The sequence below is a fragment of the Macadamia integrifolia genome, chromosome 3, assembly GCF_013358625.1.
Source record: "Macadamia integrifolia cultivar HAES 741 chromosome 3, SCU_Mint_v3, whole genome shotgun sequence".
NCBI classification, from domain to species: domain Eukaryota; kingdom Viridiplantae; phylum Streptophyta; class Magnoliopsida; order Proteales; family Proteaceae; genus Macadamia; species Macadamia integrifolia.
The window spans coordinates 28,980,779-29,007,177 of NC_056559.1; the positions used below are offsets into that span (position 1 = coordinate 28,980,779).

Consider the following 26,399-nt stretch of genomic DNA (forward strand, 5'->3'; position numbering starts at 1 on the left):
ACTAGTCACCAGCTTCCATGTGAGGAGTGAGAACTACCCTCACCCAGTTATTATTTAGGGAAATCTTTTCTTCCCAGTAGCTTTACTGAGCCCTCATTCACTCAGAGCCAGAGGGGAGGAACTGAGATATCCCATTACCATTTGGGATACTCAGAGAAAAATGAGACTCAAAAGATTCTGTTTTCTCATCTTCCTCCCTCTGCTGCTCCTCGCCTCGGTCGATTTGAATGTGATTGTAGCCCAACAACCTCCATTTAGTTGTGACTCAACCAACTCCTTCCCCTTCTGCAAGGCATCCTTACCCATCAGCGAAAGAGTGCGAGACCTTGTCTCTCGTCTTACATTAGACGAGAAGATATCCCAACTCGTCAACAAAGCTCCGGGAATTCCTAGTCTAGGAATCCCCAACTATGAATGGTGGTCCGAGTCCTTACACGGCGTTTCCGGTGCAGGACCAGGCATCCGATTTTTCAACGGCACTATTCGCTCCGCCACGAGCTTCCCCCAAGTCATCCTTACTGCCGCTTCTTTTGATGCCCATCTCTGGTATCGCATCGGACGGGTGAGTTACTGATAACTCTGTTTCAAGTTTCAATTTCTCCTTTTTTTCCCACTAAATTGGGTTGTGTTTGTGTCCTCTGTGAAGGCTATTGGAATCGAAGCTCGAGCAATCTACAATGCGGGACAAGCTACTGGAATGACATTTTGGGCACCTAACATCAATCTCTTCAGGGACCCAAGATGGGGAAGAGGGCAAGAGACACCAGGGGAAGATCCATTTGTAACGGGTAGATATTCAGTCTCGTATGTGAGAGGCGTTCAAGGGGATTCTTTCGAAGGTGGGTCGCTTGATTATAATCATCTCCAAGCTTCAGCCTGTTGTAAGCATTTCACTGCTTATGATTTGGATAACTGGAAGGGCACCAATCGATATGTCTTCGATGCTCATGTAAGTATAAACCAAAAAGTCTCAGTTTTTAATCGATTTCTTGGTGCTTTTTACATTGAAATGCTAAAAGATACCCTTGATCGAAGTGAAGTAGTGAAACACTGTTCAAACCTCAAGTTTGAACGCCATTAAAATTGAAATCCAGAAAGGGAAATTAGTTTCTTATTTGATATGGGCGAGTTGATTTCTTTAATCTTTTCCTCTGCTTTTGGTGGAAAAGTGAAATGGGCAGCCATTGATTTAGGCCACTTCAATGGTGGAAAGCAGGAAAGGGATCGGTAAATGGGTCTCACTCTCTTTCCCTCTCTTGAATCTCACGCTTTTTTTGGACAATTCTTAATGTCCTCATCGAATTGAAACTTGAAACTTGGCAATGGCGCACAGGTATCGTTGCAGGATTTAGCAGATACATACCAACCTCCATTCCAGAGCTGTATCAAAGAAGGTAAAGCGAGCGGGATCATGTGTGCTTATAATCGTGTTAATGGCGTTCCAAACTGTGCAGATTTCAATCTATTAACCAAAACGGCCAGAGGACAATGGGATTTTAATGGGTAAACAGACATCAACCATCGATTGATTCACTCAATTCTGATTTTTTTCTCTTTCCGTAAATAAAAATTGTGTCGGTGTGTTTCTGTAAAAATTTCTTCGAGAAGGATATGATAAGAGTTTCAGACTAATTTCGTTGTGTGTATTGAGTTTTGATCAGGTACATCGTATCAGACTGTGATGCGGTTAAGATCATCCACGATGCTCAAGGGTATGCTAAAAAGCCAGGTGATGCGATAGGAGATGTCCTCAGAGCTGGTACGTTCGTAAATGTGGTCCCCACATAATTCACGGGATTCCTTTTTTCCTATTCTGTGTCGGTGGCACGTGGCAAGCTTTTGATTTTCTGTCGTTTGTCCTTTTTTTTTTTTTTATGAAATATCGTTTGTCCTATACTGCTTAGTCGAAGTCCATACTGTGGGTCCCATATATAGTTTGATGGTTCAAAGTAAGCGGTTCATTAGGTTTAGGCATTTAGAATTGAAGCGGCAGGGGTGTCAAACGATCGGTCTGGTTCGATTTTAGTTGATTTTAGGGTTATTTATGTATCAGACTGTACCAAGATTGGACCAGTGTTCTGTTTACAAAACTCATACCAAGTTACCAACCAATTGTTATTGGTCTGATTGGTTTGTCTCATCAGTCTGGTTCGATTTATTGTCTCGTTTTTCATATATAAAACCCTCCCCCTATTTGATGAATTATCGATAATATCCTCCCTTTTGATTTTCTCTCTCTATTTTACTACTAAAAATGCATGGCCGGCAGACCAAATGGTCGGTTTTGGTCCATTTTTTAAATCAAGAACCAATACCCAACCGATAGGGAGTTCAGTTCGTTGGTTTGATCGGTTCAATCAATCTGGTCTCAAATTTTTTACGACCCTAACCTGAGGCCAATTGGGCCAGGCGGGTCCATTCCCTATACTTCTGGGCTTGTTCTGCCTACGTTGGGCAGGTTTCCTTAGCTCACAGTTGCTGTGTAAGACTATGGCTGCGTTCGGTAGTTATTCAGTATTAGAAATGACGTTTTGTGTACAAAAACAGAAATTTCAGTTTTTGTGTCAAAACATCTTTTTAAAACAAAAAAATGGTGTTTGGTGAACATGTTTAAGGAAAGATTACCCTAGTTGTTCATATTTTTTTGTATTTGGAACGAAAACCGAAATGACAGAATAAGGTTTCGTTGTTCTATCATTTTGAGTTTCTAGTGTGTTTTTTTTTTCCAAAAAAATCGAAAAACACCAAGTTGAAGTCAAACGCTTTATTCCGTTTTTTAATTCCCCTAAAACAGAACTGGATGACTATGTATCTTTTATACAGCTTTCTTGTATTAGATCATGATCTATTTGTTCTCACAGAGAGAGATTTTCATAGACGAATGGGAAAATTGTTACTTGGATTTTCTGCATGATCTAATGCTTGCATTTCCTCCCTTTTTATGGATTTTTCTTTTTCCAAACTGTGACAAAATATGACTTGCAGGGATGGATGTCAACTGTGGTTCCTACTTGCAAAAGCACACCAAAGCAGCCATTAAAGAGAAAAAAGTGTTGGAATCTGATATTGATAGAGCTCTCCATAACCTCTTCTCTATCAGAATGCGTTTGGGACTATTCAATGGTAATCCAAAGCAACAGCCTTTCGGCAACATCGGTCCCAACGATGTCTGCTCCCAGGAACATCAGGGTCTAGCTCTTAAAGCTGCCCGTGATGGCATTGTCCTGTTAAAGAACTCTGCTAAGCTCCTCCCACTGCCAAAAACCAAATCCATATCTCTTGCTGTTGTTGGCCCAAATGCTAACAGCGCAACAACACTGATTGGAAACTATTATGGCCCTCCATGTAAATCCATTACACCTCTCCAAGCATTACAGAGCTATGTCAAGAACACTCAATTTGAAATGGGTTGCAACGATGTTTCTTGTTCATCAGTTTCGATTAATAAGGCAGTGGAACTGGCAAGAGAAGCGGATTATGTGATTTTGATAATGGGTTTGGATCAAACACAGGAGAAGGAGTCCTTGGATAGAGTGGATTTGGTACTCCCTGGGAAGCAACAGAGTCTAGTCTCGAGTGTCTCGAAAGCTGCAAAGAAGCCTGTGATCTTGGTGCTCCTAAGTGGTGGTCCGGTTGATATTTCATTTGCAAAGTATGATAAGAACATTGGAAGCATCTTGTGGGCTGGTTATCCAGGTGAATCTGGTGCAATTGCGCTCGCTGAGATTATCTTCGGAGACCATAACCCAGGTACATATTATTAACCAATGCTTTTACTTTGGAAAGCAGGACACATCTGACTAGTTAGTCTGTGAAGAATCATAAAGCTCTCATAATATTTTCCTTTTTCATGTCATATGGATCAAGATTGTCAACAATAAAAATGCATAAACGGAAGAAGATTGAATGGTTTGGCTATTTGTTCTCTGTTGCAGGGGGAAGGTTACCTGTCACTTGGTATCCACAAGAGTACACCAAAGTGCCAATGACGGATATGAGGATGCGACCTGACCCTGCATCGGGTTATCCTGGAAGAACTTACAGATTCTACCAAGGCAGAAAAGTGTTCAAATTTGGTTATGGCCTCAGCTACTCAGCCCACTCTTATGAGTTCGTCTCTGTTACCAAACAGAAGCTCTACTTAAACCAATCTGCCGACCTTCAGGCAGTTAAGAAATCAGATTCTGGCCACTACGTTTCTGTGGCAGACATTGGGAATGAACCGTGTGAGAGGATGAAATTCCTGGCTGTGATTGGAGTTAAAAATCTTGGGGAAATGTCAAGTAAGCATTCAGTGTTGCTCTTTGTGAGGAAGGCCAACCTCCAACATGGAAGTCCAGTGGAAAGTTTGGTTGGATTCCAGACCTTGCACACGAATGCTGGGGAAAGAGCTGAAATTAAATTTGCTTTAAGCCCTTGTGACCACTTCAGCAGAGCAGATGAAGGTGGTTCTTTGGTGATGGAGGAAGGATCTCATTTATTAGTTGTGGGAGAAGAAGAGTACCCTGTAACTGTTGTTTGAAATTTTGACTCAACTATGGTTCTGGAGTTCAAATGCATATTCATGTAGCTTAAAAGACAAAAAATAGGGGAAAAACAACATTTGGATTTGAGCTTTCAATTTTTCATGGCACCATTTATTCTTTGGTAGGTATTAGGAGATTGAATGGATACTATGTTTGTGTCCTCATTTGAAACTAAATGCTTTCCCAAATGCACACCAGGGCTTCTAAAGTAGAACATTCTTTGGTTCTTCCAATCAAATATCTTAGGCATGCACATTAAAGCTCAGTTTAGATTGTTCTTTTGGGTATGTTAGAAGGTTCAAGGTGTTTTCTTCTGTCAAAGAAGTCCATTGGATTTCATGTTACTGATGGAACTCTTATATTAAGAAATGCACAGAATTTTCCTTTACCCACGGTGCAGAGAGAATCTCTTTATCATGGGTTCTGGTGGTTGGATGGAACTCTTGAATAGTGCCAAGGGCATTCCAGACTTCATAAAATAGGGGGCAGAGGACTAATAACACCCCAGGGCTAGATTCTCTTCACCCACATAAAAGAAAGAGGTACACAACAACTTAAGCATCTTTAAAGACCAAAAATCTCATTTTCTTCTTTATTTCCCAGACAAGAGACTGTAAAAGGAGTGGCAAATGTAGACTGTTCGTGGATAAGACTTTGTCTCGTAGAAGCAGTCCCCTTACTGAACTAAAGTACAAGTTTTAAATTTTTAGGAACTCTAGAGGGGATAAGAAAAATGATTGTGTTCAATCCTAGATTAAATCCCCTATTTGGATAGTAAGAATATCATAAACTGTAGTTTAATTTCCCAATTGATGGAAAATGCTGAGAAAAACAAGTAACAGACACATATCGAGCATCTAGATAAATTGTCTGACATCCAAAGGATTTATGAAGAGAGAGGGTGGGAGGGGGGAAGGAACAGAATGAAGAAACCAAAAGAGACAAAGGTAGACCTTGAATAGTATTGAGTGGATGGTAAGGATCCATGAATCCGACCCCATTAGGTGGGATATAGTTGAATTGCTATTGTTGTTGTTGTTGTTAAATTAATATATATATATATATATATATATCAAATAAAGTATTTTACTTATCATCAGGCCTTCTAGCTTACACATATAAGTTTACACATGCATATATAAGAGATGTTGTCAATTATGTTAAAGAAGTGCAACCAGAAATTCAGCAATGAAGCCTGTGGCCTTAGCAGTGGTATTGTTGCTGTTGTGGCTAACTGTGTGGTTGAAAACCCTAAGTATCAGGCTCTCTAGTGACCAGCCTGTCTTGGCAGCAAAAGCATTGTTAATTTCCTTAATGTCGATGCCAGAGCGTGTAATGACTATCCGAATAAGAACCTCTTGGGAATAACCATTCTGCAGTGTTCTTCTTAGTTGCTTTGCAAAGTATTTTTCAGGATATTGGATGCATCTGATAACAAGTGAAAGGTCCTTTCCGAAAGGTCCACACTTATTTCGCTTAAGCGATTTGGAAAACTCATGGCCATAGAGTTGTTTGTAGGAGACTAAAATGGCCTTAAGTTGTTCAGTGCCTCTTTGGCTTATAAGGGATATCATGGTCTTCTGATCAAGGGATTTTCCACTCTCCATTGCTTCATACAGTGTCTTGGCATCACACATGGCCATGCTCATCTCAACTTTACCACCAAAGTGGCTACTTGACTTCAATATTGCCGATAGAATCTAAAGAGAACATCAAAAGAAAATTACGTCAACTGTGATGCTGATGATATCCTCATCTTCTGGCCTTTTCTATCATTTAATTAAAACTTTACCTCTTTGAAGCCACCCTTGATACTAAGGGAAAGATCCTGTTCCATATCTGAATTGTACAGAGAGTGATAAGCTTTCTTGATAGACTGAAGCTCTAAGGACGTGCGAGTGCAAACCATCTCAATAAGACTGTTCAGGTCCACATTCCCTCCAATAAGTAAACCCCTCACAATCTCAGCATCGCGAGCTTCTGATTCACTCAACCGAAGATACACTACCCTCTGTAGATCCACCAACAGAGACATAAACAGAGTCATTACCATTATATAATGTGTATATATAGTATGATATTGATAGTTTCTGAATTTGGAGCCAGGTTAAAAGCTTACAGCAAATGGGTTGTTTCTTTGAGCATTGTAGAGGATATGAAGAAGATCTTGGTTGTAGAGGGCATTGTAAGTTTGTCGAATAAACCTTAGCTCTTGCAAGTTCCTAGTTGTAAGGATCTCCACAAGCTTTCTCTTGTCAGTTGCACCATTGCCTGGTTATTTTTCTCATTGTCAATAAACAAATGAAATCTTACTCAGTGAACATCCAAGGAAACTGCAACAGAAAAGAAGATAGAAAAATGACCCTTATTCTAGAGAGAGAGAGATTACACTTCGAAGAGCTAAACCCAATTGATCCAAGAAGCAAATATACTAAAATTTAAGTGATCTTATTCATCACACATACTTGGGAAGAAAGACAAGAATGAGATTACCAGAGAAACAAGAATGAAGATATTGACAACATAATTCACATCTCCTAGAGATTTGATTGGAACTATCCATCTCTTTAAGAGACTATTCTCTTTTATTTTTGTTACTGCTACAAGTTGCACGAGCTCCATTTTATAAGGTTAAGATGACCTTGTGTCTATATGAAGAATATTTGCTTCTCTCTCTACTTTTTCTCAGAGAAAGCATTAGCCATCAACAGAGGAGGGAATAATATCTGAAGTCTCTGAGTCAAGGAACATAGGGAACATATCCTCAATTCCAATTTCAACCGCAATCTGCTTACCGCACTTCACTTTCTCTTCCAGACTTCTCTTTTCAAAATATTAAAATAAAAAAAAGAGCCGCTGACCTTATAATTCTTTCAATGAACTTAATTAAACTAATATCATAAATGTCAAACATCCAAATCTTTTCTGGGGGGAGAAGGCAAAATAGTATATTTTAACTTAGTGTTGGAAAATATTCCTTCAATATAGATAAGGGAATGAAAGCTTATCTGTACCACAGACAACCAGTAACAGACGTCAAGAATCACAAGTACTGTACATGGCATCATGAAAATGAGAATACATGAAACTCTTAGGAAATGACTGGTGGAGTTGTGTCACTTGATACTGTACATAAGACCATAGACGCAGTGCAATTGAAAGAAGTGTGAATCAACCTCTAAAATAAAACATGTTAAGTTTGTCTCGAATTCTTTACCCATTTTGAAGATTAACCCGCTCCGATATATTTTGGTGATGACCCGAATGTGAAGTTTTCTAAGATTTGTGATGGAAGCAGAGGAGTTGGTGTGGTTTGACCGGATCGATTGTGACCCAATGGGTCGACTTGCGACTTAGAGTATATAATGTATTGTTGTCTTGTTGAGCAAGTCATTGTATTAGAGGGGGTTTTTCGAGTTAGGGTTTCAGGGCGGATTTTTCGAGCTAGTGTTTCAGGGCGAGTTTTCTCGCCGCTGCTTGGGTGTAATCTCTCTATCTCGTTAAATCTCTGTGTCATGCGTATCTTTTATCCATTTATTTTCGTATTTCTTGGTGTTTGATCTAACAAAATAGTATGAATGCATCCACTAGTGGTTGTGCACATGTTTACTATGCCTCTTCGAGTACTTCCAGGTTGTGCTCAATCAGAAAACAATGAGACCATGGATAGAAAGGACTAATGAAAAACAAAGGTTGGGATAGGTTGAAATTTGAATTTTCTCTATTTACAGGGGAACAATAAACTTTTTTCAAATGTCGTTTCTAAAAGGCAATGCCTTCCCATAAAACATGTCTGATAACCATTTAAGCATGTCTTTCGATAGTCACATTTATTGACCACTTGGATACATATTAGGAAGAGACATAACCCTCCAACAATTTTTAAAAAATATAGAAGGGCAAGTGAACATTGCCTAGTCGCATGGGCCCTGCACTAGCACTAGGCCAATAAGAATGTGTGTAGGAGCATCAACTTGTATGTGATTTTTTGTTTGATAAGAGTGGAGTAGTAATTTAGCACACTCATGTGTCTGGCGTAGGGACTACATGACTAGATAACATTCTTTTTCCCTAAAAAAACTATTGAATCATTAATTTTAAAACCATTTTCAATTTCAAAAATAGTAAAAGAGGTTGTGCAATCAAACAGCAATATTACACGTGTTGATGATTTGGTGGTTCAATGGGCTGGAAGCACTCACATTCAATTAGAGCCACTCCTGCATTGAGAATCAGCTGGACATAACTGGTAATGCCATTTCAGTATCACATTACTTTTTCAAGTATGCATGGCTTGAAAAGTTGAAGAGAATAAAGCAGCTTTCCTAGTTATCAGTTGAGATAATTAAATAGAGAATAACCCTAATGAACATCTGGCATTTTCAATTCCGAGGTAAGGACACATTCATGGAGGATACACTTCATGATTAGATGAAGTTTGAATAGACCAAACGCAAGGACTAACGTGGTTGATTATAGATTGATGCACTATAAAGTGCAGTTCCATGGCCAGGAAAAGGGATGGTTAGTCCCATATTGATCAGAAAATGACCTGAGAAAGACCTCTTTACTCTAAAGCTCAGGCTTTTGGGTTGGACACTAGTGCAGGTGTTTGAACTCTGCTCCTCACTGTTTAGCAGTCCCCATCCTTCGAATATAAACCAAAGGAGTGGTTGACATGTTGACTAGTAGTTTTATTTTTCTTATTTTTTCCACTTTCTTAGTGAAGAGAATTTATATTCAATTTCCACATTCCAGATTAGTGCCATGTGGGAGTGTTAAAAACACTGGTTCATATCAAAGGAAAAGAAAACATTTTCTGTTATGGGTTGACAGATCATCTATGCCACTCTTCTTCATAGTCCTCCCTTCAAAATCATCCATGATCCATCCCTTTTATTTTGGCCATGTTTCAGTGCCCTCTCATCCACCACAGCTATCTTTCCCAAAAACAAAAGTGGGCTTTTTGCTGTTAGTGCTGTAGAAATTTAAAAGAACCAGAACAGAGACATAAGCCATTATTACACGAGATTCTCAAGCAATGGAGGAATGCATTAATAGTCACTGCTTTGTTCCTACCAAAAGTGGCAACAATAAAACCAGGGTCATCCCTTGTATTCCCTGTCATGGCAGGGACAGTGACCTCCCGGGTCCCATCTCTGTGATTGTGGTCACAGAACCATTGGGTAAGTGCACTAAAGACTACCCTGCAGAAAAAAAGGGTGGATAACAACCTGTTAAGAGATTGAGAAGACATGAAAACATGACATTGGGTGGACTTCATATTTATGCTTAATAGTGACAGATTAAGAATACAAGGTTCATCATCATTCATCACCTCACACCACCTCTTATGTTAAGTTTGTCTTGAATTCTTGAACCGTTTTAAAGATTGACCCGCTCCGACATATTTTGGTGGCGACCCAAATGGGAAATTTTTGAGATTTGTGATGGAAGCAAAGGGTCCACCCGAGACTTGGAGCATATAATGTACTGTTGCTTGGTGAGAAAATCATTATATTTTGGGGGTTTTTCAAGCTAGGGTTTCAAGGAGAGTTTTCTCGTTGTTGCTTGGGTGTAATCTCTCTTTTGCATAGTGAAACATCTTTTTCGCCCGGGGACGTAGCACACCACGCTGGTGTGTGAATCTCGTTAAGTCTCTATGTCGTGCGGATCTATTGTCTCTTTATTTTTCGTATTTTTTGGTATTTGATCTAACATCTTATGCTGCAGTAGTGAACTTCAAATGGAAAACAACTCCCAGAAAGGTTTCCAAATGACAGACTTATGGCATTGCCCCTCATCTTTGTCCTCATTATCCACCCAAGAAGTCTGTAACCTGGCGTGCAGGGTAAGAAGCTATGGTTGAGTTAGAATGGTGAGATATATGTTATCTACACTGAAAAGCCAAAGGTGAGTCTCTATGTAAGATTGCAGGTTTCAGGCCCACTTGATGATCAAACCTGTACAATAATTAATAATCTAATATCTGGAAAAATAAAACTTCACTCGACGATAAGCAGCTACATGTCACCTCTACGCATAGCACATTTGAAATATGATATGTCAAACCGAAGGATTCCATGGGCAAGACAGCAAAATTTTCAACAGGTTTCCTTTCCCTGAAATACAACCTGGACTATACAACAGAAGCTATGTCGCGAACACTAGGGACAGGACCAACTAGCTCTTAATGGATTAAGCATAAATCCACTTCATCTGGTTATCATCAATTCATTTTGAAATGGTTGAACAGGATTCATGTTAACAGACTCCAAATGGTTGGACAAGGCTTAATTGATTTGAGCTGAATCAGTGTCTCATTGCTCAATAGAGAGAACCCATAGAGAAGTTAAAATAGATAAAGTGACCTTGGTACAAGAACCTGAAATATTTAGTCAGTTGCAACTAAGTGTAGAGCTTCTAACAACTCATATGGTCTCATCCCAGCATGTCCCCTGCAAAGAAAGTCCAAGAGCAATCAAGGATGAATGATGACCATTGAGTTGACTTTCAAGAGCCTAAATAATAAGCTTGTAGCTAGACCAGTAGAAGCCAATTAGAAATAGCCTTTATGCTACATTAATTTTACTGCATTCTCTAATCTCCCTGTCACCAAGAACAATATGAAGGAGACAAAAAAAGGGTCCATCCATTGAAAGTTTGAAACTACTGAAGCAGAGAGAACCATTTATGACTCATCAATTCTGATCCTTCTGTAGAAATACCCCACAAGAGACTAATAGTTTATCAAGCCTCAGGTGCTCTTAAGGATTTCTGGTTCACAAAAAGTTAGTACAAACTGATTAAATTACTTCAAAAGATTATCACCTCAAGCACAGAGTAGACAATATGTTAAGAGACCAGTAGTTCAACAAAAAGTGGTTGATAACAAAGACAGAAAATTAGGATGAGAAAAGTGACATAAAACAAAAGGAGCTGAGAAGTAGAAATAATACCTGAAGAACTTGGCAATGTAGGGATCTCTGAAATACATATTCATGTAGCAATAGAAAACTAGGTAAATAGGAAAGGATAGTCCCAGATACAAAATAATAGGTTGAAAGGATACTCTTGTTCCTATAAAATAGTATATTAGGCAGTCCTAGAGGGTACTAATGTTAATATCATGGATAAAGATATTCTTGGTATAATGAAAGGATAAAACAAGCATTCACTAAGGTTGGTAAACTACTCTTTGAAGTCAACTGATTGTCAAGCAGTAAGGCATGAAGGTGGGTTGGTCCATGTTTAAGAGAATCCAACACTTGAATAGATTATACAATTTAAAGAAAACCACAACCCCGTATGGTAAGCAATGCTTCTGTAGGACTAATGGACTATAGTAGACATGCCAAGACTCGAATTCACAACCAGACGACTTGAGCAGTGATGGGTTCAGGGCATTTTCACCACTAGACTACCAACCCATTGGTCACAAGTCAACAAGTCACGAAGATGAATGTGAAAGTTTTTTACCCTTTATTTTTAATAGAATATCATTATCTAATTTGATATTTGAATATTTAAACAGAAATGAATATGGATCCACCTGTAGATGATTCATGTAATAGGGCTTCAAAGTCATACAAAATTATGAGAATGCCACTAATCTTCATTATCATAAACATTGTTGCATTTTTCTGCTACTTTTGACCTAATTATATTGAACAAAGTCTGCTTCGTTTAAGGTTATGATTGTCAATAGGTAAGGTAGGGTCAGGATAATGGCCTTATCTGCACCCACTGAAGGGGTTGGTAGGATTCTTTATCATGGTAATGAGTAAAGTGGGTAAAATTTAAGCAACTACATTTTCCTCTTATAAAAGTTAAAGTTAATAGGTATAGGTATAGGTAGGATTAGGCTTCTATTGCATTCATCAATGCAATGGATCTAGAGCTGATCCATTACAAACTTAAAATTTATAACTAGTTGGTTTACAAATATCTTATATACATTAAATTCCTTGTCTATCCCTAACTTGGTGGGTAAATAGGCAATGGGATGGTAATAATTACTTACCAAACTATATCTTCCTTTTACCCTCCTCTTTAGGTTATGTTAAATAATGTGGAAAAGCTCACAATAGATAACCCAAGGGTATTTTAATTAAGATATATTGAAGGTTTTGGTTAATTAATGTGGGTTATTATTCTTAGCATCGTTTAATAACGTTCCGTTTCTGTCGTTTCTATGTTTTCTTGTTCTCAGAAAAGGAAAAATAACCTAAAAAGCGTTTGATAAAGTTGTTCCGTTTCACCCATTTCTAGAAACAAAAATCAAAATTTATGAATATTTACAATTTTAGAAACGACATTAACGAATCAACATTTCTAGAAATTTGAGAGGAAAAAAAAAAATTTGTTGTGCCCAATAAATCTCTCAACCATTTCTGCTGTTTCTAGACACATAAACAACAAAAATGTTATCAAACGGTGCATAAAACTCCCAATATCTCTATTGATACCATGTTAAACAAAGAGGAAAAGCCCACAAATAAGTGTCCAATCCAAAATTTTAAGGTATCAAGTGGAGATAGCCCAAAAATATATTAAGATACATCCAAGGTCCTAGATGATTGGACTGTAAATCTATAACACCCATTATCTTGACAGGTTAAATGGTTTACAATTTTCACCCTTAACCTCCGAATAAGAGTTGGTTAAGGCGGGTTGATGGAATCTATTGATTAACTTATCAAGTTGGATAATAGATTTTAGTTTACATATATTATATCATATGACCTATGTATGATATAAAAACAAACAAAACTATTACATATAGTTTCACATTTATTTATATTGTAGCCAACAATATATACTTTTCTGTGAAAGATGGATTTTTTTTTTTTTTTGAAATCTACATAAGGAAAGGAATAGATATTCTTGAATGGCACACCCAAAGATTTATGTATATAAAAATTGCTAGTTTACAAAAATAATAAAATTTTATTTTCTTCTTAATTAATCAACAATCTTGATTACAAAATTTTTATTTGCTTGCAATCAAATGGAACCTTCATGAGCCAACTATTTTGGGGGACAATAAATAAGAGATGTAAACAAAGGAACCCTAAATCTGAGACCTTCCAACGTCCAACTTCTCTTCTAGGATGAAGGAACCCATGGTCACACCGGAACAAGCATCAAAGTATTGAAAGCAAATACAAAACCATTATATATATGGTCACATCACCATTGGGCCGGAGATTCTTCATCTCTTATTGGTGAAGGAAAACTTTATCCTACCATTTAACTCCAAAGCCTCATTTCCAAAAAAAAATTTACAGAGGAATTTTCTTATCGATACCCCTTAAGGAGTCAAATATTTCTAACCTTATATTTTGTCCTCTTAAATATTTAACACGTCATTTTACATTATATATTCGAAAAATGTGTAAAACATTGAAAACTTTTAAAATGACATAATTTTGAAAACCCTCTTTTAGCCTTTATTTAAAAAACATTTAAGAATAAAAAAAAATCCAATCAAAAGAAAGCTGCATAATTCTAAAGGCACCTGTAGAGGTGTGATTCCTCACATGTCTATAACGTATCGTATAAGCAATGGTCTAAATTCTGATATTCATCCAGCCAAACTTTCCTCCTCTACTTCCTCCTATCTATGCATAGAATGAACACTAACACATCAGAGATCTATCTACTCGACATGTGGCACATGTACCCATCACTCATCTTTGTCTAAGAATACACATACATACTAAATACAAAGTATGGAGTATGGAGTTTGAACAATACAAGAAATGGACAAATAATTGATGTGGTCAACTGAAGGGTACTTTCAGGCATTCAACAAGTAAGATAGTATATCACTATCATTCAATATTAAGAGGGATAAAAAACGCTATCCTGCTGGTGCAGGCATATGTTAGAATACGGGTCAATGAAACAGAGCACAAGAGCATTTTTAGTACATGGTGGGTGGGGTAGTACGATTTTTCCATATCCTGTTATGTGTGAACATAAAAGAATACAAGCGGGTAGCGTTTATTTTCCCATATTAACAATAGCATCAAACTTGAGCTCATAAGATAAACAGCCGCCGAGGGAAGGCCATGGATGAACCCAACATGGGCTTCTCAGGATGCAAAGGAGTATGGCATTTTCTTAGCCAGTTTGTGTGCCTAATGTGAGAGTCGTATTGAATTCAAGTTCGCTATTTGTTGGTGGATAGTGAGTTCTCTTCGGCTGTGTGTGGCTCTACTTATTATCCAAGTTACCAGATTTTCTAGGCTAAACCATCAAGTATGAAAGGTATTTTTCCAAACTGACCTAGCCAAACATTGACTGAGAAAAGAAGAATTGTGTGGAGGATGATGCCTTATCTGATTTGTTGGTCTGTATGGTTGGCCAGGAATAGTAGCACATTTTCTATAAATAAAAAATAAATAAAAAAAAGGGAAAAAGAGAGAGAGAAAGAAGAACTCTGCATGTTTACTTGTGTCTACATCTAGATACAACAAGTACAGAAAGACCATGCTGCTAGTGTTGTACCTGCGTCAGCGGGTAGTATTCTATTCTCCCCCACCGCGCCCCCCCTCCCCCTCAAAAAATAAAAAAAAAACCCTATATCAGATATCCTTTCAGGTTGTCAATCAGTTCTGTTCAAGATACAACATGGGAAAATTAAAATCGAGCTAAAACCTAATAGGAGTTTATTGTTCAAACCAGAGCCAAACTTATTCAGCTTGATTTTGGTTCAGTTTACTAATTGGTTTTGGTCTGATTTGGACCCTATGTTTGGTGTCTAAGCCAATTTTTTACATATGAGGGAAAAAAAAAAATGTATTTGTTAGGGTAATAATCCACCAAACTTTTTCCAAAGATTAAAAGAAAAAAAATTTATCATCCATATTGATTAAAATATTTAAAAATAATATGATTTACTTAGTTTGAAAATAGTTAATTTGATTCCGTTTAATAGTTTCAATCACGAAATCGAAATCGAAATCAAACCGGATCGAGAAAAGATTCTAGATTTTTAAATCAAAATCAAACCAATTTATTTTGATTTAGTTCAATTCAGTTTTAAATGGCTAGTTTCATTTTTCAATTTTGATTCTAAATTATTTGACGCCCTTATCTTCTCTGATCCAAATATAATCACTTTTTAGAACAAATTTAATTCAAATTATTAGAGATGATTTCAGACATATTTGAGCAAACTTACAGTGCTTTTGCATTTGGCTTCCAAAAATCAGTTTTATAAGAGTTTAAAAAAATATTTAATGAAATTATTTGGGTTTGAAATCTTATCATTTATATAACATGAAAATCCCGGAGAAGGGGATGGGTTTATGGGCTATAGCCTTTTTGTTCCCTAGAAGCTGGTTTCTGGAAGCCCGAGCTCCATAATATTTTATTTTTATTTTTTTTGCTAATGATGGGTATATAAGCTTTCAGTTTAATTAGTCTCATGGGTCCATATTGACCCGGCCCCACAATTGCATGAATTGAGTCAATACAGGAATTGGATGAGAATTATTCAACTTTCATTGAAATTATATATGAAATTGATAATCACTTCGATGTTGATTAATGAAGGATCTTATTTGGATTTGGATTTGAAACCTGCAAAGTTTAGATCCAACCCATATCCAATCCATTTATAAGTCACTAAATTTATGGGTAGAATTTGAATCCCCCATTCTAGATCTTGACGTGAGTTTTGAGTCGGGGATTGTGTATGTTTAATATTTTAAATTAATAGAAATATTAAATGTAAATTATGATACTTAATCCATGATCTTCATTGGGCTCAGGCTCATAAAGTCGAACTTACTCTCATAGTTTGAAGAATGTTAGTTGGGGACTTTAAAGTCTACCATCCACAAAATTTGGGATTATCCCCATCTACTGTTTATACATATTTGGGCTATCTTGATAAGCCTAACAGCATAGACTTTTCTGGAAATTATATATATGAATGTGTTATATATAGTTATGCTAATTATTAAAAGTAAGTACACATATTTATAAGAGAGAGTGCATCCATCTAATAAGAAATAATATTATTAATGTAATGAAATTATAAGGAGGAGGTAAGGTATGCCACTGACTTTTCTGGAGTTAGCAGCTCACCCAATGGGAGGATTGGGATAAGAGGTGCATAAAGAACTTTTTTAAGGGGAGAAGAAGAGAGATAGGCACAGATCTAGGTATACTGGCAGCATACCCAGCCTTCTCCCTTAATTATAATAATTATTACTTATTAATGATATAAGTACAATAGTTATCACACAAATGATAATTAAATATTTTCTATAAAAGAATAAGTATGGAATACACATATGCACAAGTTTCATCTTCTAGTTCTCTCTTTTTTTTCTTTTTTTTTTTTTTTGCAAATACATTATAAATAAAGTGGGACCTAATTTCCCAGTGAGCAAGTGTGAGTGTGAGTGTGTGTGTGTGTGTATGTATATGCGTGCTCATGAACGCACAAAGTGAGTTTCTTGTTATGCGTCAAGAGTAATGCTTTATGAGAAAATATTTTTGTATGATAGACTTAAAAGGAACAATCTTTATTATAAATTTGTAAAGAAAAATGCAAAGAGAGTTGAAGAGCTCTTCTATGTTAAATTTTAGAAGATAAATTAAAAGGGTCTTGGTGGGTGTCCTTAAAGTCGATGAGAAGAATATTCTAATTAAGTCAAACTATTAAAAACAATGAAAACTCTTCTCATATTTTTTTTTCTGTATGAGTATTGATGGTGGTATATGTCAATGTATGTCTTATTAAAATTTTTAGAATATTTGGTTTACTGATGTTTCATCTTCATTAATTATGGAATCTCACAATCTACAAATTCTAAATTCTAGTGACAAAAGCTTACACAATTTAGTAAATTTGACCTACAAATTCTACTTTTGAATTGACCAAAGATTCTAAGATTTTGGTTATTATTTCCTTTGGCTTTGAATTATTGTTTCTCTATTTTCATTAGTTCATAATATTTTTCAAAAATAGTCAACCAACTGAATAATGCAAATTCTGAGTTGATGGATCACTTCTATAATATGGTTTTGGTTAAAGGATCTAATGAAAATAAGAAGTAATATTTCTTTCTAATACAATGCAAAGCCAAGTGCAGATCATAGGCCACTCTATCTTGTGGTTGAGTTGATTTACAATCGGTCTGCAATCGAGCTTACATTGCTCCAAAAAAAAAAATAATAATAATAAGAGCAACCCAGTGCACGAGGCTTCCGCTACTACGAGGTCTGAGAGAGGCAAGTTGTACGTAGCCTTACCCCCTGCTTCGCAGAAGAGGCTGTTTCCAGGTTTTGAACCTGTGACCAACATGTTGCAATAGTACAACTTAACCGTTGTGCCACATTTGAGCTTACATTGCTCAAATGTAAGTTATTCCATCGACAATTGAACTATTCGAGATCAATGAGGGAATTCACATTTTTTGGGGAATGAGCTTGTAGCTTAATGGATGCCGTCAATTATAGGTTTGACGTAAGATGCAGGAGGTCATGTGTTTGAACCTCTAATCATCCCACCAATCCTCCCTTCCTATAGGTCCCCTAGTCTATAGGCTCTATATGATGATTGAGTAGTTAATGATCCAAAATATATATCACATTTGCCAAATTGGCATACCTTACAGGGTGGATCTTTTAGATGTCACCATGGATGATTTGTATGTCTAACATGCAATTTCACCAAGAATCATCAACTTAAACCCTAGACTTGACATTTCGCCATAGGAGGTTGGAAATAAAGTGAATTGAAAGAAAATAAAATAAAAACAAAATAAGGTAAAAAAAAAAATTCTCATCAATGTAACATTGATTGTGTGACTAATCAAAAGTTTACCAAATCTAATGATTAAATTTACTTCACTTTCAAACAGAATCTATAGGAATTGAATCGGCAAATGTGATGGGAGTTGAGGAATCCAAGTCAATGTTTAATTATTATATTTTATAAAATTTAAAATTAATTACCATAACATGATTACAAATTATTTTTATTTTTTTAATTTAGTTCAACGCCTCTTTATTTCCCTTTACCTGTAAACAAACAAAATTTTGATGTTGGATTTTTTTATTCAACCAATAAATAAATCACACATGAGTTGGATTTTTTCTTTTCCTACCCAGGATGGGTGGATAATGATTTTTTTTTTTTAGTCAAAAGGTACCCTGATTTTTATTAAAATAAAACATTCGATCAGGTGAAAAAAATTTAACAAAAAAGAGTATAATTGAATGTAAGAGGGGGGGTGGGGGAGATGTCAATGGGGCATGTATCAATGGGCATTCTACGAGCAATGACCTCTATGGAGAGAAGGGTACAATGATAATGCTCTATTATTTCAAACATATTTCTCATTCTATAATCTATTATATCTAGTCGTAACCAAAACAATCATTATTTATGACTCATAAGTTATGAGATCAATTATAAATACAAATAAAAGTTACACAAAAAAGAGCCTTAAATGTAGAATGAAATTTATTGATCTAAGGCTCAATAACGAAGTAAAATTTAAATCTAGTGAAGGGTTCCCTTAGCAGTTAGATGCTGATCATTGCACCTCACCGCCTCATTATGACCAATTTTCATATATTTTCCTTAACCCATAGAGGAGGAAGAATTCCTTTACCACTAGAGATGTGACATTGTGATTGAACTCTTGAGTCTTGAGGGATCCTTAACTTCTATGCAATTTGGAAAATTTTCTACTATTAGATAAGCATATCATAATTTGGAATTTACCATATGGATAAATATATCCGATGATCAATTATGTTATAAAGGAATCCTTTTTTATCTCATTATTGGCCGAATTAAAATCTATCATCCCTCTTACAGCATTAAAGTTTCACTTTTCCCTTAACTAAGCCCCACCTAGAATGCTTCTAATTGGGTCGGTCCATAGGAATACAACAACCAACTTCACAAACATATGAGAGAAAGAGAGAGAGGGTCCACCACCGGTCCACCACCAACTCAAAGAGCAAATCCCCTCAAAGACATTAAGACCTGGTTGGCTTGGTTTAATTTGATTAGGTTAGTAATAGTTCAAATCATTCAACCAAAAAATGGTTTTGTCAGATTTTACTGCTATCCAATTTAGATAGGTCTTTTACTTAGACTTAAGGTCCTTTTTGGTAATTTTATTTCATATATATATATATATATAAAAACAATTTTAGTTGCATTTGGTATTATTTATGGAATTTTTTTCTATTTAAAAAAAAATTAATAAAACACAAAAACTAAAAAGAGATCAAGAGTTATTTATGTGTTTTTATCAAAATTGATTTTCAATTATTTTTACGCTGAACTCTAATGAGTACGTGCTTAAAGTCTCAATATGGAAGGTAAAGTAGTTATTTTTATTGTGATTAGAAATCCAAATCCCTTACCCCCTCTTTTTTCATCCAAAATGGAGAAAGAGAGTTATTAGAAAGACAGGTGAAGGGACATCTCTTCACCTATTTTTCCAAAAAACTATTTTACATATAAAAATGCCAAACTATTTTTCATAAAAAAAACCTTTTTGTTGAAATAGGTACCAAAACATTTTTATGTTTTGATAAAAAATGATTTTTATTAATAATTTTTATTAAATAAGTAAAAATAATAATAATAAAAAATATATATGATACCAAAGAGGGCATAACTTAACGGGTTCTTATCAGTCTATTATTAGACTATTACTGATCTGGTTTCGCATTAAAAAGTACTGGCAATAATAACTTTTTTATTGATTTTTTAAATTTTTATTAGTTTCGGTCTGTGTTTTATACCGGTTACATAAAATCCTAATCAAAATCAAACCGATAAAACTAAAAGTTCATTTTGATTTAGGAGGATTTAGGTTGGTCCAACCGGTTCAGGATGGAAAACGACACCCTTACTTGTGGTTACGGTAACTAACAAGTCCTTTTAAGCAAATAATTGAAACTTTGTTGCTCTCTTAATAATATTTAATTGTTTATAGGAGTTGTCAAGTCCGTCCCTCTCAAAGCGCTCGTGCTGAGTCTGCTGACTGACTCCTCACTCCAACTTCGGGGCTTTTTGTTTGTTTGCCCTAATCTCGTCCTCATCTGTACTTCTGTAGCATGAGGTCTCTGACCAAACATTCTCCGTATTTTGCAAAAAAATCTTTAACGGACTATAATGCCCTTGTGTTACAAAATTGACCTTCTCTCACATTTCAAGCTTAAAGGAAGGATGTGAATTTGTAACCGAAATCGATTATTGAAATCGAATCAAGTCATTTACACTAAAATTATATAACATTTAGCAAATGGTTTAGTTATATTTTCAAGTTTCAGGCCGATTAACTAAACGGGTTGAAACCAAACCGAACAGTTTAACCTGTTGGTTTCAAACGAAATTAAAATTGTGAAAATCAAACCGTTTAAATCGTCAAAACCGATCCGATTAACCAGTTTAAATATTAAATATGGTGATTACAAAATATCATTAATATTCAAAGATTGAGTCCTACAAGCCTACAAGTAATTTTAGAGGTAGCTTGCTCATTGTTTGGAATGTTGATTAAATTAATCCAACGCACTAAGTAGAATGTCTATTGATAAAAATGCAAATTTTTCTTATACCATGGCATATTAAATATTTATTTTCTAATATTATAACATATTATTTGGGGGGGGGGGGGGAAGAAGAAAATCCCTACTATAAGCATTACTTACTGACTTGTTAGATGTGCTTGAGATTATTTTCTATCAAAATATTTTCTTTTGCTTAGTTGTTTGGTTGTTTTAACAAAACATAATGGTTTGCATTTCACATCATTAAGATTGAATTGTGTATCATCAAAAGCAAATTGTAGTAAACATGCGTATAAACTAGTGAACCGATTGTTAACCATTTAGAAACCGTATGGAATAAATCGAAATCGCAACCGTTTAAAACTGTTAAACCGAAACCATTTAAAAACCGTGGAAACCGAAACCGTTTACTAAATGGTTGCGGTTTCAGAAAGTGCAACCGTTTAGTAAATTGTGCTATTTTGGTTTTAGTCAAAATATATGTGAACCGAACCGAATCGAACCATTTAAACCGAAACCAAACCGATTAACACCCTTACTTCAAAGGCTGCACCCTTTCTCTCTTTGTAATTCTTAATTTTTCTTTGTTAAAATAAATAAATAAATATTCTTATTAAGTGGTAGATTAAAAATATTTTTTATTTCTTATGATGAATGGAAATTATGTATTTTTTTTATGTCTCTTCTTGCTAAGTTATAGTATCGTCTTCAATATTAAAATTGCAGAGCTAAACCCTTTGAGAAAGGTTACTGTCTTTATTGGTTGATGAATAGGAAGAGAGTTATTTAGAGGATCGAGTTTTCCTTCACCCACAGTCAAGGAAATCTTATACTGAGGATCTCAGAAGGTGTGGAAAACGAAAAGCGTATTAAAAAACAATGGAAGGTATTTATCAACTTCTTACAATAGGGAGTGGAGTAATTAATACTCTTAGATTCTACTAGGGCACCGTTTGACAATATTTCGTATTTTCTCTTTCTACGTTTTTTTGTTCCTAGAAACAAAGAAACAACTTAAAAAACGTTTGATAAAGTTGTTCCGTTTTACCCGTTTTTAGAAAACATAAATCAAAATTTATGCCTATTTACAATTCTAGAAACGACTTTGACGAAACAGGTTGGACTTGTTTCGTCGTTTCTATAAATGAATTTGAGAGAGAAAAAAGTCTGTTGTGCCCAATAAATCTCTCAACTATTTAAACCTAAAAAGAGGCAACTGAACCCTCTCTCTCTTTTGGGCATCGGATGATACTATTGGGTTTTTTAGTGTAATTATGTCTGCAAAAAAGTCTCGAGAAACAGGTTTATCAAACATAAAAAAATTCGTTTTTGTTTCCAGAACGTGAAAAGCCATTTCTGTTAGCTGTTTCTAGACACAGAAACAACAGAAACATTTTCAAACATGTCTAAGTGTTTCCTTCACCGGGGGTTGTAGAAAACAATTACAATTTATAATAGGTCTCTATGTTGCCAGAGAGCTTGAAATCTTGACCAAGAGCATGGAGTGTATAGATTGCTTACAATTGTCTATGTTTTTATATATATATATATATATATATTTTTTTTTATTTCTATAATTAGGAAGGGAGGGGTCACCACAAGCAAGCACACAAATTTCAAAACCCCTTTTGCTTTGTCTCATAGAGATTTTTCATCGATGAACATCATTGGCTTTGGATGAGTGTTAGAGACAATAGAGGACATTTCAATGCTCCAACAATACAAGTGGAGAAATAATAACTCTAGATGCATGGATGTGTTTTCACTATTGGTGAAAGAAAGCTCTCTTCTATTATCTAAATATATGTAATTAGTAACCCAAGGGGGTATCACAGTTGGTGAGCGACGAACTTGATACGAGTCGTAAACTCAGACGTCTTAAGTTCGACTCCCACTAGGCACACCTTGGGCCACTCACACGGGGTATTTAGTGCTATTCATTATTTTCGGTAAAAGTTGAATGGTTCTCATTCAACCTTGGTATGACCTGGTCCATGCGATTGTGGGGTCAATATGGACCCGTGGGACTAGTTAGGCCAAAGGCCTGGATACCTATCGTTAGCAAAAAAAATAAATATATGTAATTAGTGGCAAATATTTTCTTTCTATTCCGCTTAGTTGTCTACTAAGTATGGCAACATGTGTCTCATAACTCATTCTTCTTCACAAAAATATACTTAGGGTAGGAATTGAGCAAAGGAGGGGGTGTTGCACAATTTGTCAGAGGACTGCAATTAAAGAAAAAAAAAAAAGGCGCATCTTAAAAGGATAGTGTTCCCTTATATTTAGAGGAAAATGAAGTAGTTAAATGTCAAAACTATAGCTTGCTCTTATCGAGTCTCAGCGGTGATTTAATCTTTCGGACCATCGAGTAGATGGGGAACACCTTGGATAGGTTTTGTGTTTCACTTGAAGAATTATCTCATACGATCCATCAATCATGTTAATATTTTATTACATTGAAAATCATCAAATATATGATGTTGAGAATTACATGTTCATCAAATTTAACCCCTAATAAACATTGCTACTTGATGTATAATCTGATTCTATCGTCCCAAATCCCATCTAACGATGAAAAAAACAACATTTTTATTCAATGCTCATAAACAAGCTATAAATCGTATAAAAAAAAATATCATATGATACCATCAATTCATGATTTGTCGATTTCATGCAACACTCTCTTGATCAATAAATTGGTAAGCAATCATTGAATCTTGTTATGGTACAAATAAAAGAAGGAAGAAGAAGGACAAATATAAAAGAGATCATTAAGTGAATTTAAACAAGTTACACTAATTACTTTCAAATAATTAGGATTATCAGAAAATTATAGCCAATCACACTAATTAATTCAATAGATATATGACATGGCTAGATTGATGGGGCCATGAAGAAGGATGCATGGTGTGAGACAGGCTCATTAATGTGAAAGAGAAAATAATAATAATAATAATTAAGAAATAAGGCTAAGAAGAACCAAATCTTTTCAAAATTTTCATTATTTAGAAATAAAAAATTATGAAATTAAAAACTCAAGCACTAAAATTTGTAAAAGGGGTTCTTTCTTTTGCAATATGTGTAGTGAACTATAACATTTCACTATTTACCACATAATAATATATGAGTTAGTTCATTTGATAAAGGATTAGGCATGCATCTCATTGGTTTAATGTCAGCTTAAAATGAATAGAAAAGGTAGCTAAATTTAAAAAAAAAAATGCCATTTTGTATTTTATATTCTTCTCTATTTGATGGCATTTTTGTAATTTTACTAAAACTTATTCCTTGCTTACTTTGGATTAAAATTTGGCCATGAAATGTATATAAAGTTCTCTATCACATGTTATAATGCTAAGTGGCAAATAATGACACATTATACTTCACTAGGAATAATGATGCAAAAAAGAACACTTTTAAAAATATCCTTAGTACATAAATTTTCCTTTCCATTTCCTTCTAATATAATACTACAAAGGGGTTTTCTGGGTGGATTGGCTCGGCAAAAATATGTACTCACATTATGACAATTGTAATTTACACTTTGGATATCAGTATATTGAGCGATTGGATGGAAAGCTACCACTATCTTTATTTGGCTACTCAAAAAGATTCCTATTTGTTCGGCCTCTTCAACTTTTGTTCATTTGGTAAATTTTGTGGAATAAGATTACTTCATGTCCCCACATAGTGATGAACTATACACTTTGGTGTTTGGTTGATATAGAAAATCTCCAATCACATCATTTTTTACACGTGACATAAATCGGCTAAAGAAATCTAGATAAGACTGAATTTCTATCACCCATAGTGAAGAGAGATCTATTTAATCATAGGACCTAACCCTTTGATTCGATCAAGAAAAGATATTTCAAACATTTTTCAATTGGAACAAGAATTGGATGACGAGACTCATTGTTTTAGGAGTTCAATCATAACATCGAATTACAACGAATAAAGAGATTCTTGTGGTAACAAAAAACCCTTGCCATCTAAATACTCCACCTAAAAAATTATTGTGAAATAAACATAATTATACTATGGTGTAAGGGACTAAACGATTAATTGTACCAAATCTCAATTCTCAACCATGAAAATTACAATGGTGACATGACAATGTCCCAGAAGGCTCATATGAAGCCATTCAATCTCATGTTATTTGAGATCATTAGTAAAGGTGTCAAAGTTCAACCCAAACTGGTTGAATGGATGGAAACTGATATGTTTACCCTAAATTGAATTGAACCAAATCTTTATCGGTTTGGTTTCAAGTTAGGGTTCTATGGAAATAGTAAAAAATCAAAACCAAACTGGACCGATCATCAGATCAAAACTAAAAAATCAAGTCCAGACCAATAGAACTCGATAGGAAACCAAAAACCAGGAGTTTTTCATAAACCCAAAATCAAGCCAAACCAAACCCGATAGTAGTTTTGATTACAAACTGATAAGAACACAAAAAACTTTCTTATTGGTTTGGTTTGCCCAATATCAGATTGAAATTGATTCAACCCTACTGCAATTGGACACAACCAATCGATTGACACCCTTAACCATCATAGACAATAGAGTCTTAGCATATGTATGTATGTATGTATGTATTATATACACAAAAACACATCTTCATCATTATCATTGTTTATAAACAAAATGAAAAGATTATATCTCGCCTTTGAATAGTTGGATTGGAATTTAAGGGAAATTTGTGTAGATATACATCCAAGAGAAGCAGTAAGTTAGGCTGGATGAGAAAAATAGTATTAGTGGCACCTAACTATGTAGTTTTTAATAAAATTTTCCTAATTGATACTTAGGGAAAAAAGAATGCTACCTGGTCTAGTGGACCCTTTGCCCCTTGTAAAATGATAAAACTCCATCCTTATTGATACATTTGTGTGTATTCTCATTGGCCCCTACACTAATGCAGAGACTACACAACTAGGTACCGATGCATCGGTGCAGTGAGCATTGGGTGGCTAAGAGCCCTTTAAGACTCGTGCCCAGATGTTCTCAGTCATTTGATACTAATCACACCTCACTGGTCGTTGTAGAAGATGTGAATATGGATGTGGATGTGGATGTGGACTCACATATCTTTTGGCCTACATATTATTAGAAGAAAAGAACTTAACCTATAAAGAGACAATAGTACAAATCCACATTCATTATCCACATACCTCTCTACTGATTTTTCCACATTAGAATCAACGATGGCATTTCTTGTAAATAGGTATAAAATGAAGGGTTTTTAATAGGATGAACCCTTATTTATTTCCTTAAAAGGATAAAAAACAAAAATTACAAAAC

The 26,399-nt window shown here is 35.3% G+C and overlaps 2 protein-coding genes across 2 annotated transcripts; one reads left to right on the forward strand and one right to left on the reverse strand.

Moving 5' to 3' along the window:
• On the forward strand, nucleotides 1-4,621 carry LOC122074028 (probable beta-D-xylosidase 7). The gene is made up of 6 exons (XM_042638812.1): nucleotides 1-562; nucleotides 647-949; nucleotides 1,334-1,503; nucleotides 1,662-1,759; nucleotides 2,986-3,750; nucleotides 3,936-4,621. Exons 1-6 carry the CDS (start codon nucleotides 161-163, stop codon nucleotides 4,520-4,522), a joined length of 2,325 nt encoding a protein of 774 aa, XP_042494746.1. The 5' UTR covers nucleotides 1-160; the 3' UTR covers nucleotides 4,523-4,621.
• Nucleotides 4,622-5,665: 1,044 nt separating this feature from the next.
• On the reverse strand, nucleotides 5,666-7,113 carry LOC122074843 (annexin D7-like). The gene is made up of 4 exons (XM_042639812.1): nucleotides 7,020-7,113; nucleotides 6,646-6,797; nucleotides 6,319-6,537; nucleotides 5,666-6,226 (listed from the first exon to the last, which is right to left on the reverse strand). The coding sequence occupies exons 1-4, from the start codon at nucleotides 7,087-7,089 to the stop codon at nucleotides 5,687-5,689; spliced, it is 981 nt and encodes a 326-aa protein (XP_042495746.1). The 5' UTR covers nucleotides 7,090-7,113; the 3' UTR covers nucleotides 5,666-5,686.
• Between the last annotated feature and the right edge of the window lie 19,286 nt (nucleotides 7,114-26,399).

What these genes read in the sequence shown, in the direction of transcription:
- LOC122074028 (XM_042638812.1), top strand. Translation starts at nt 161, where the DNA reads ATGAGACTCAAAAGATTCTGTTTTCTCATCTTCCTCCCTCTGCTGCTC. An exon ending in TCTGGTATCGCATCGGACGG is followed by an intron (nt 563 to 646) that starts GTGAGTTACTGA and finishes TCCTCTGTGAAG; the next exon opens with GCTATTGGAATCGAAGCTCG. An exon ending in CTTCGGAGACCATAACCCAG is followed by an intron (nt 3,751 to 3,935) that starts GTACATATTATT and finishes TCTCTGTTGCAG; the next exon opens with GGGGAAGGTTACCTGTCACT.
- LOC122074843 (XM_042639812.1), bottom strand. Translation starts at nt 7,089, where the DNA reads ATGGATAGTTCCAATCAAATCTCTAGGAGATGTGAATTATGTTGTCAA. An exon ending in TCTTCATTCTTGTTTCTCTG is followed by an intron (nt 6,798 to 7,019) that starts GTAATCTCATTC and finishes AAAAATAACCAG; the next exon opens with GCAATGGTGCAACTGACAAG. An exon ending in TCAAGGGTGGCTTCAAAGAG is followed by an intron (nt 6,227 to 6,318) that starts GTAAAGTTTTAA and finishes TGTTCTCTTTAG; the next exon opens with ATTCTATCGGCAATATTGAA.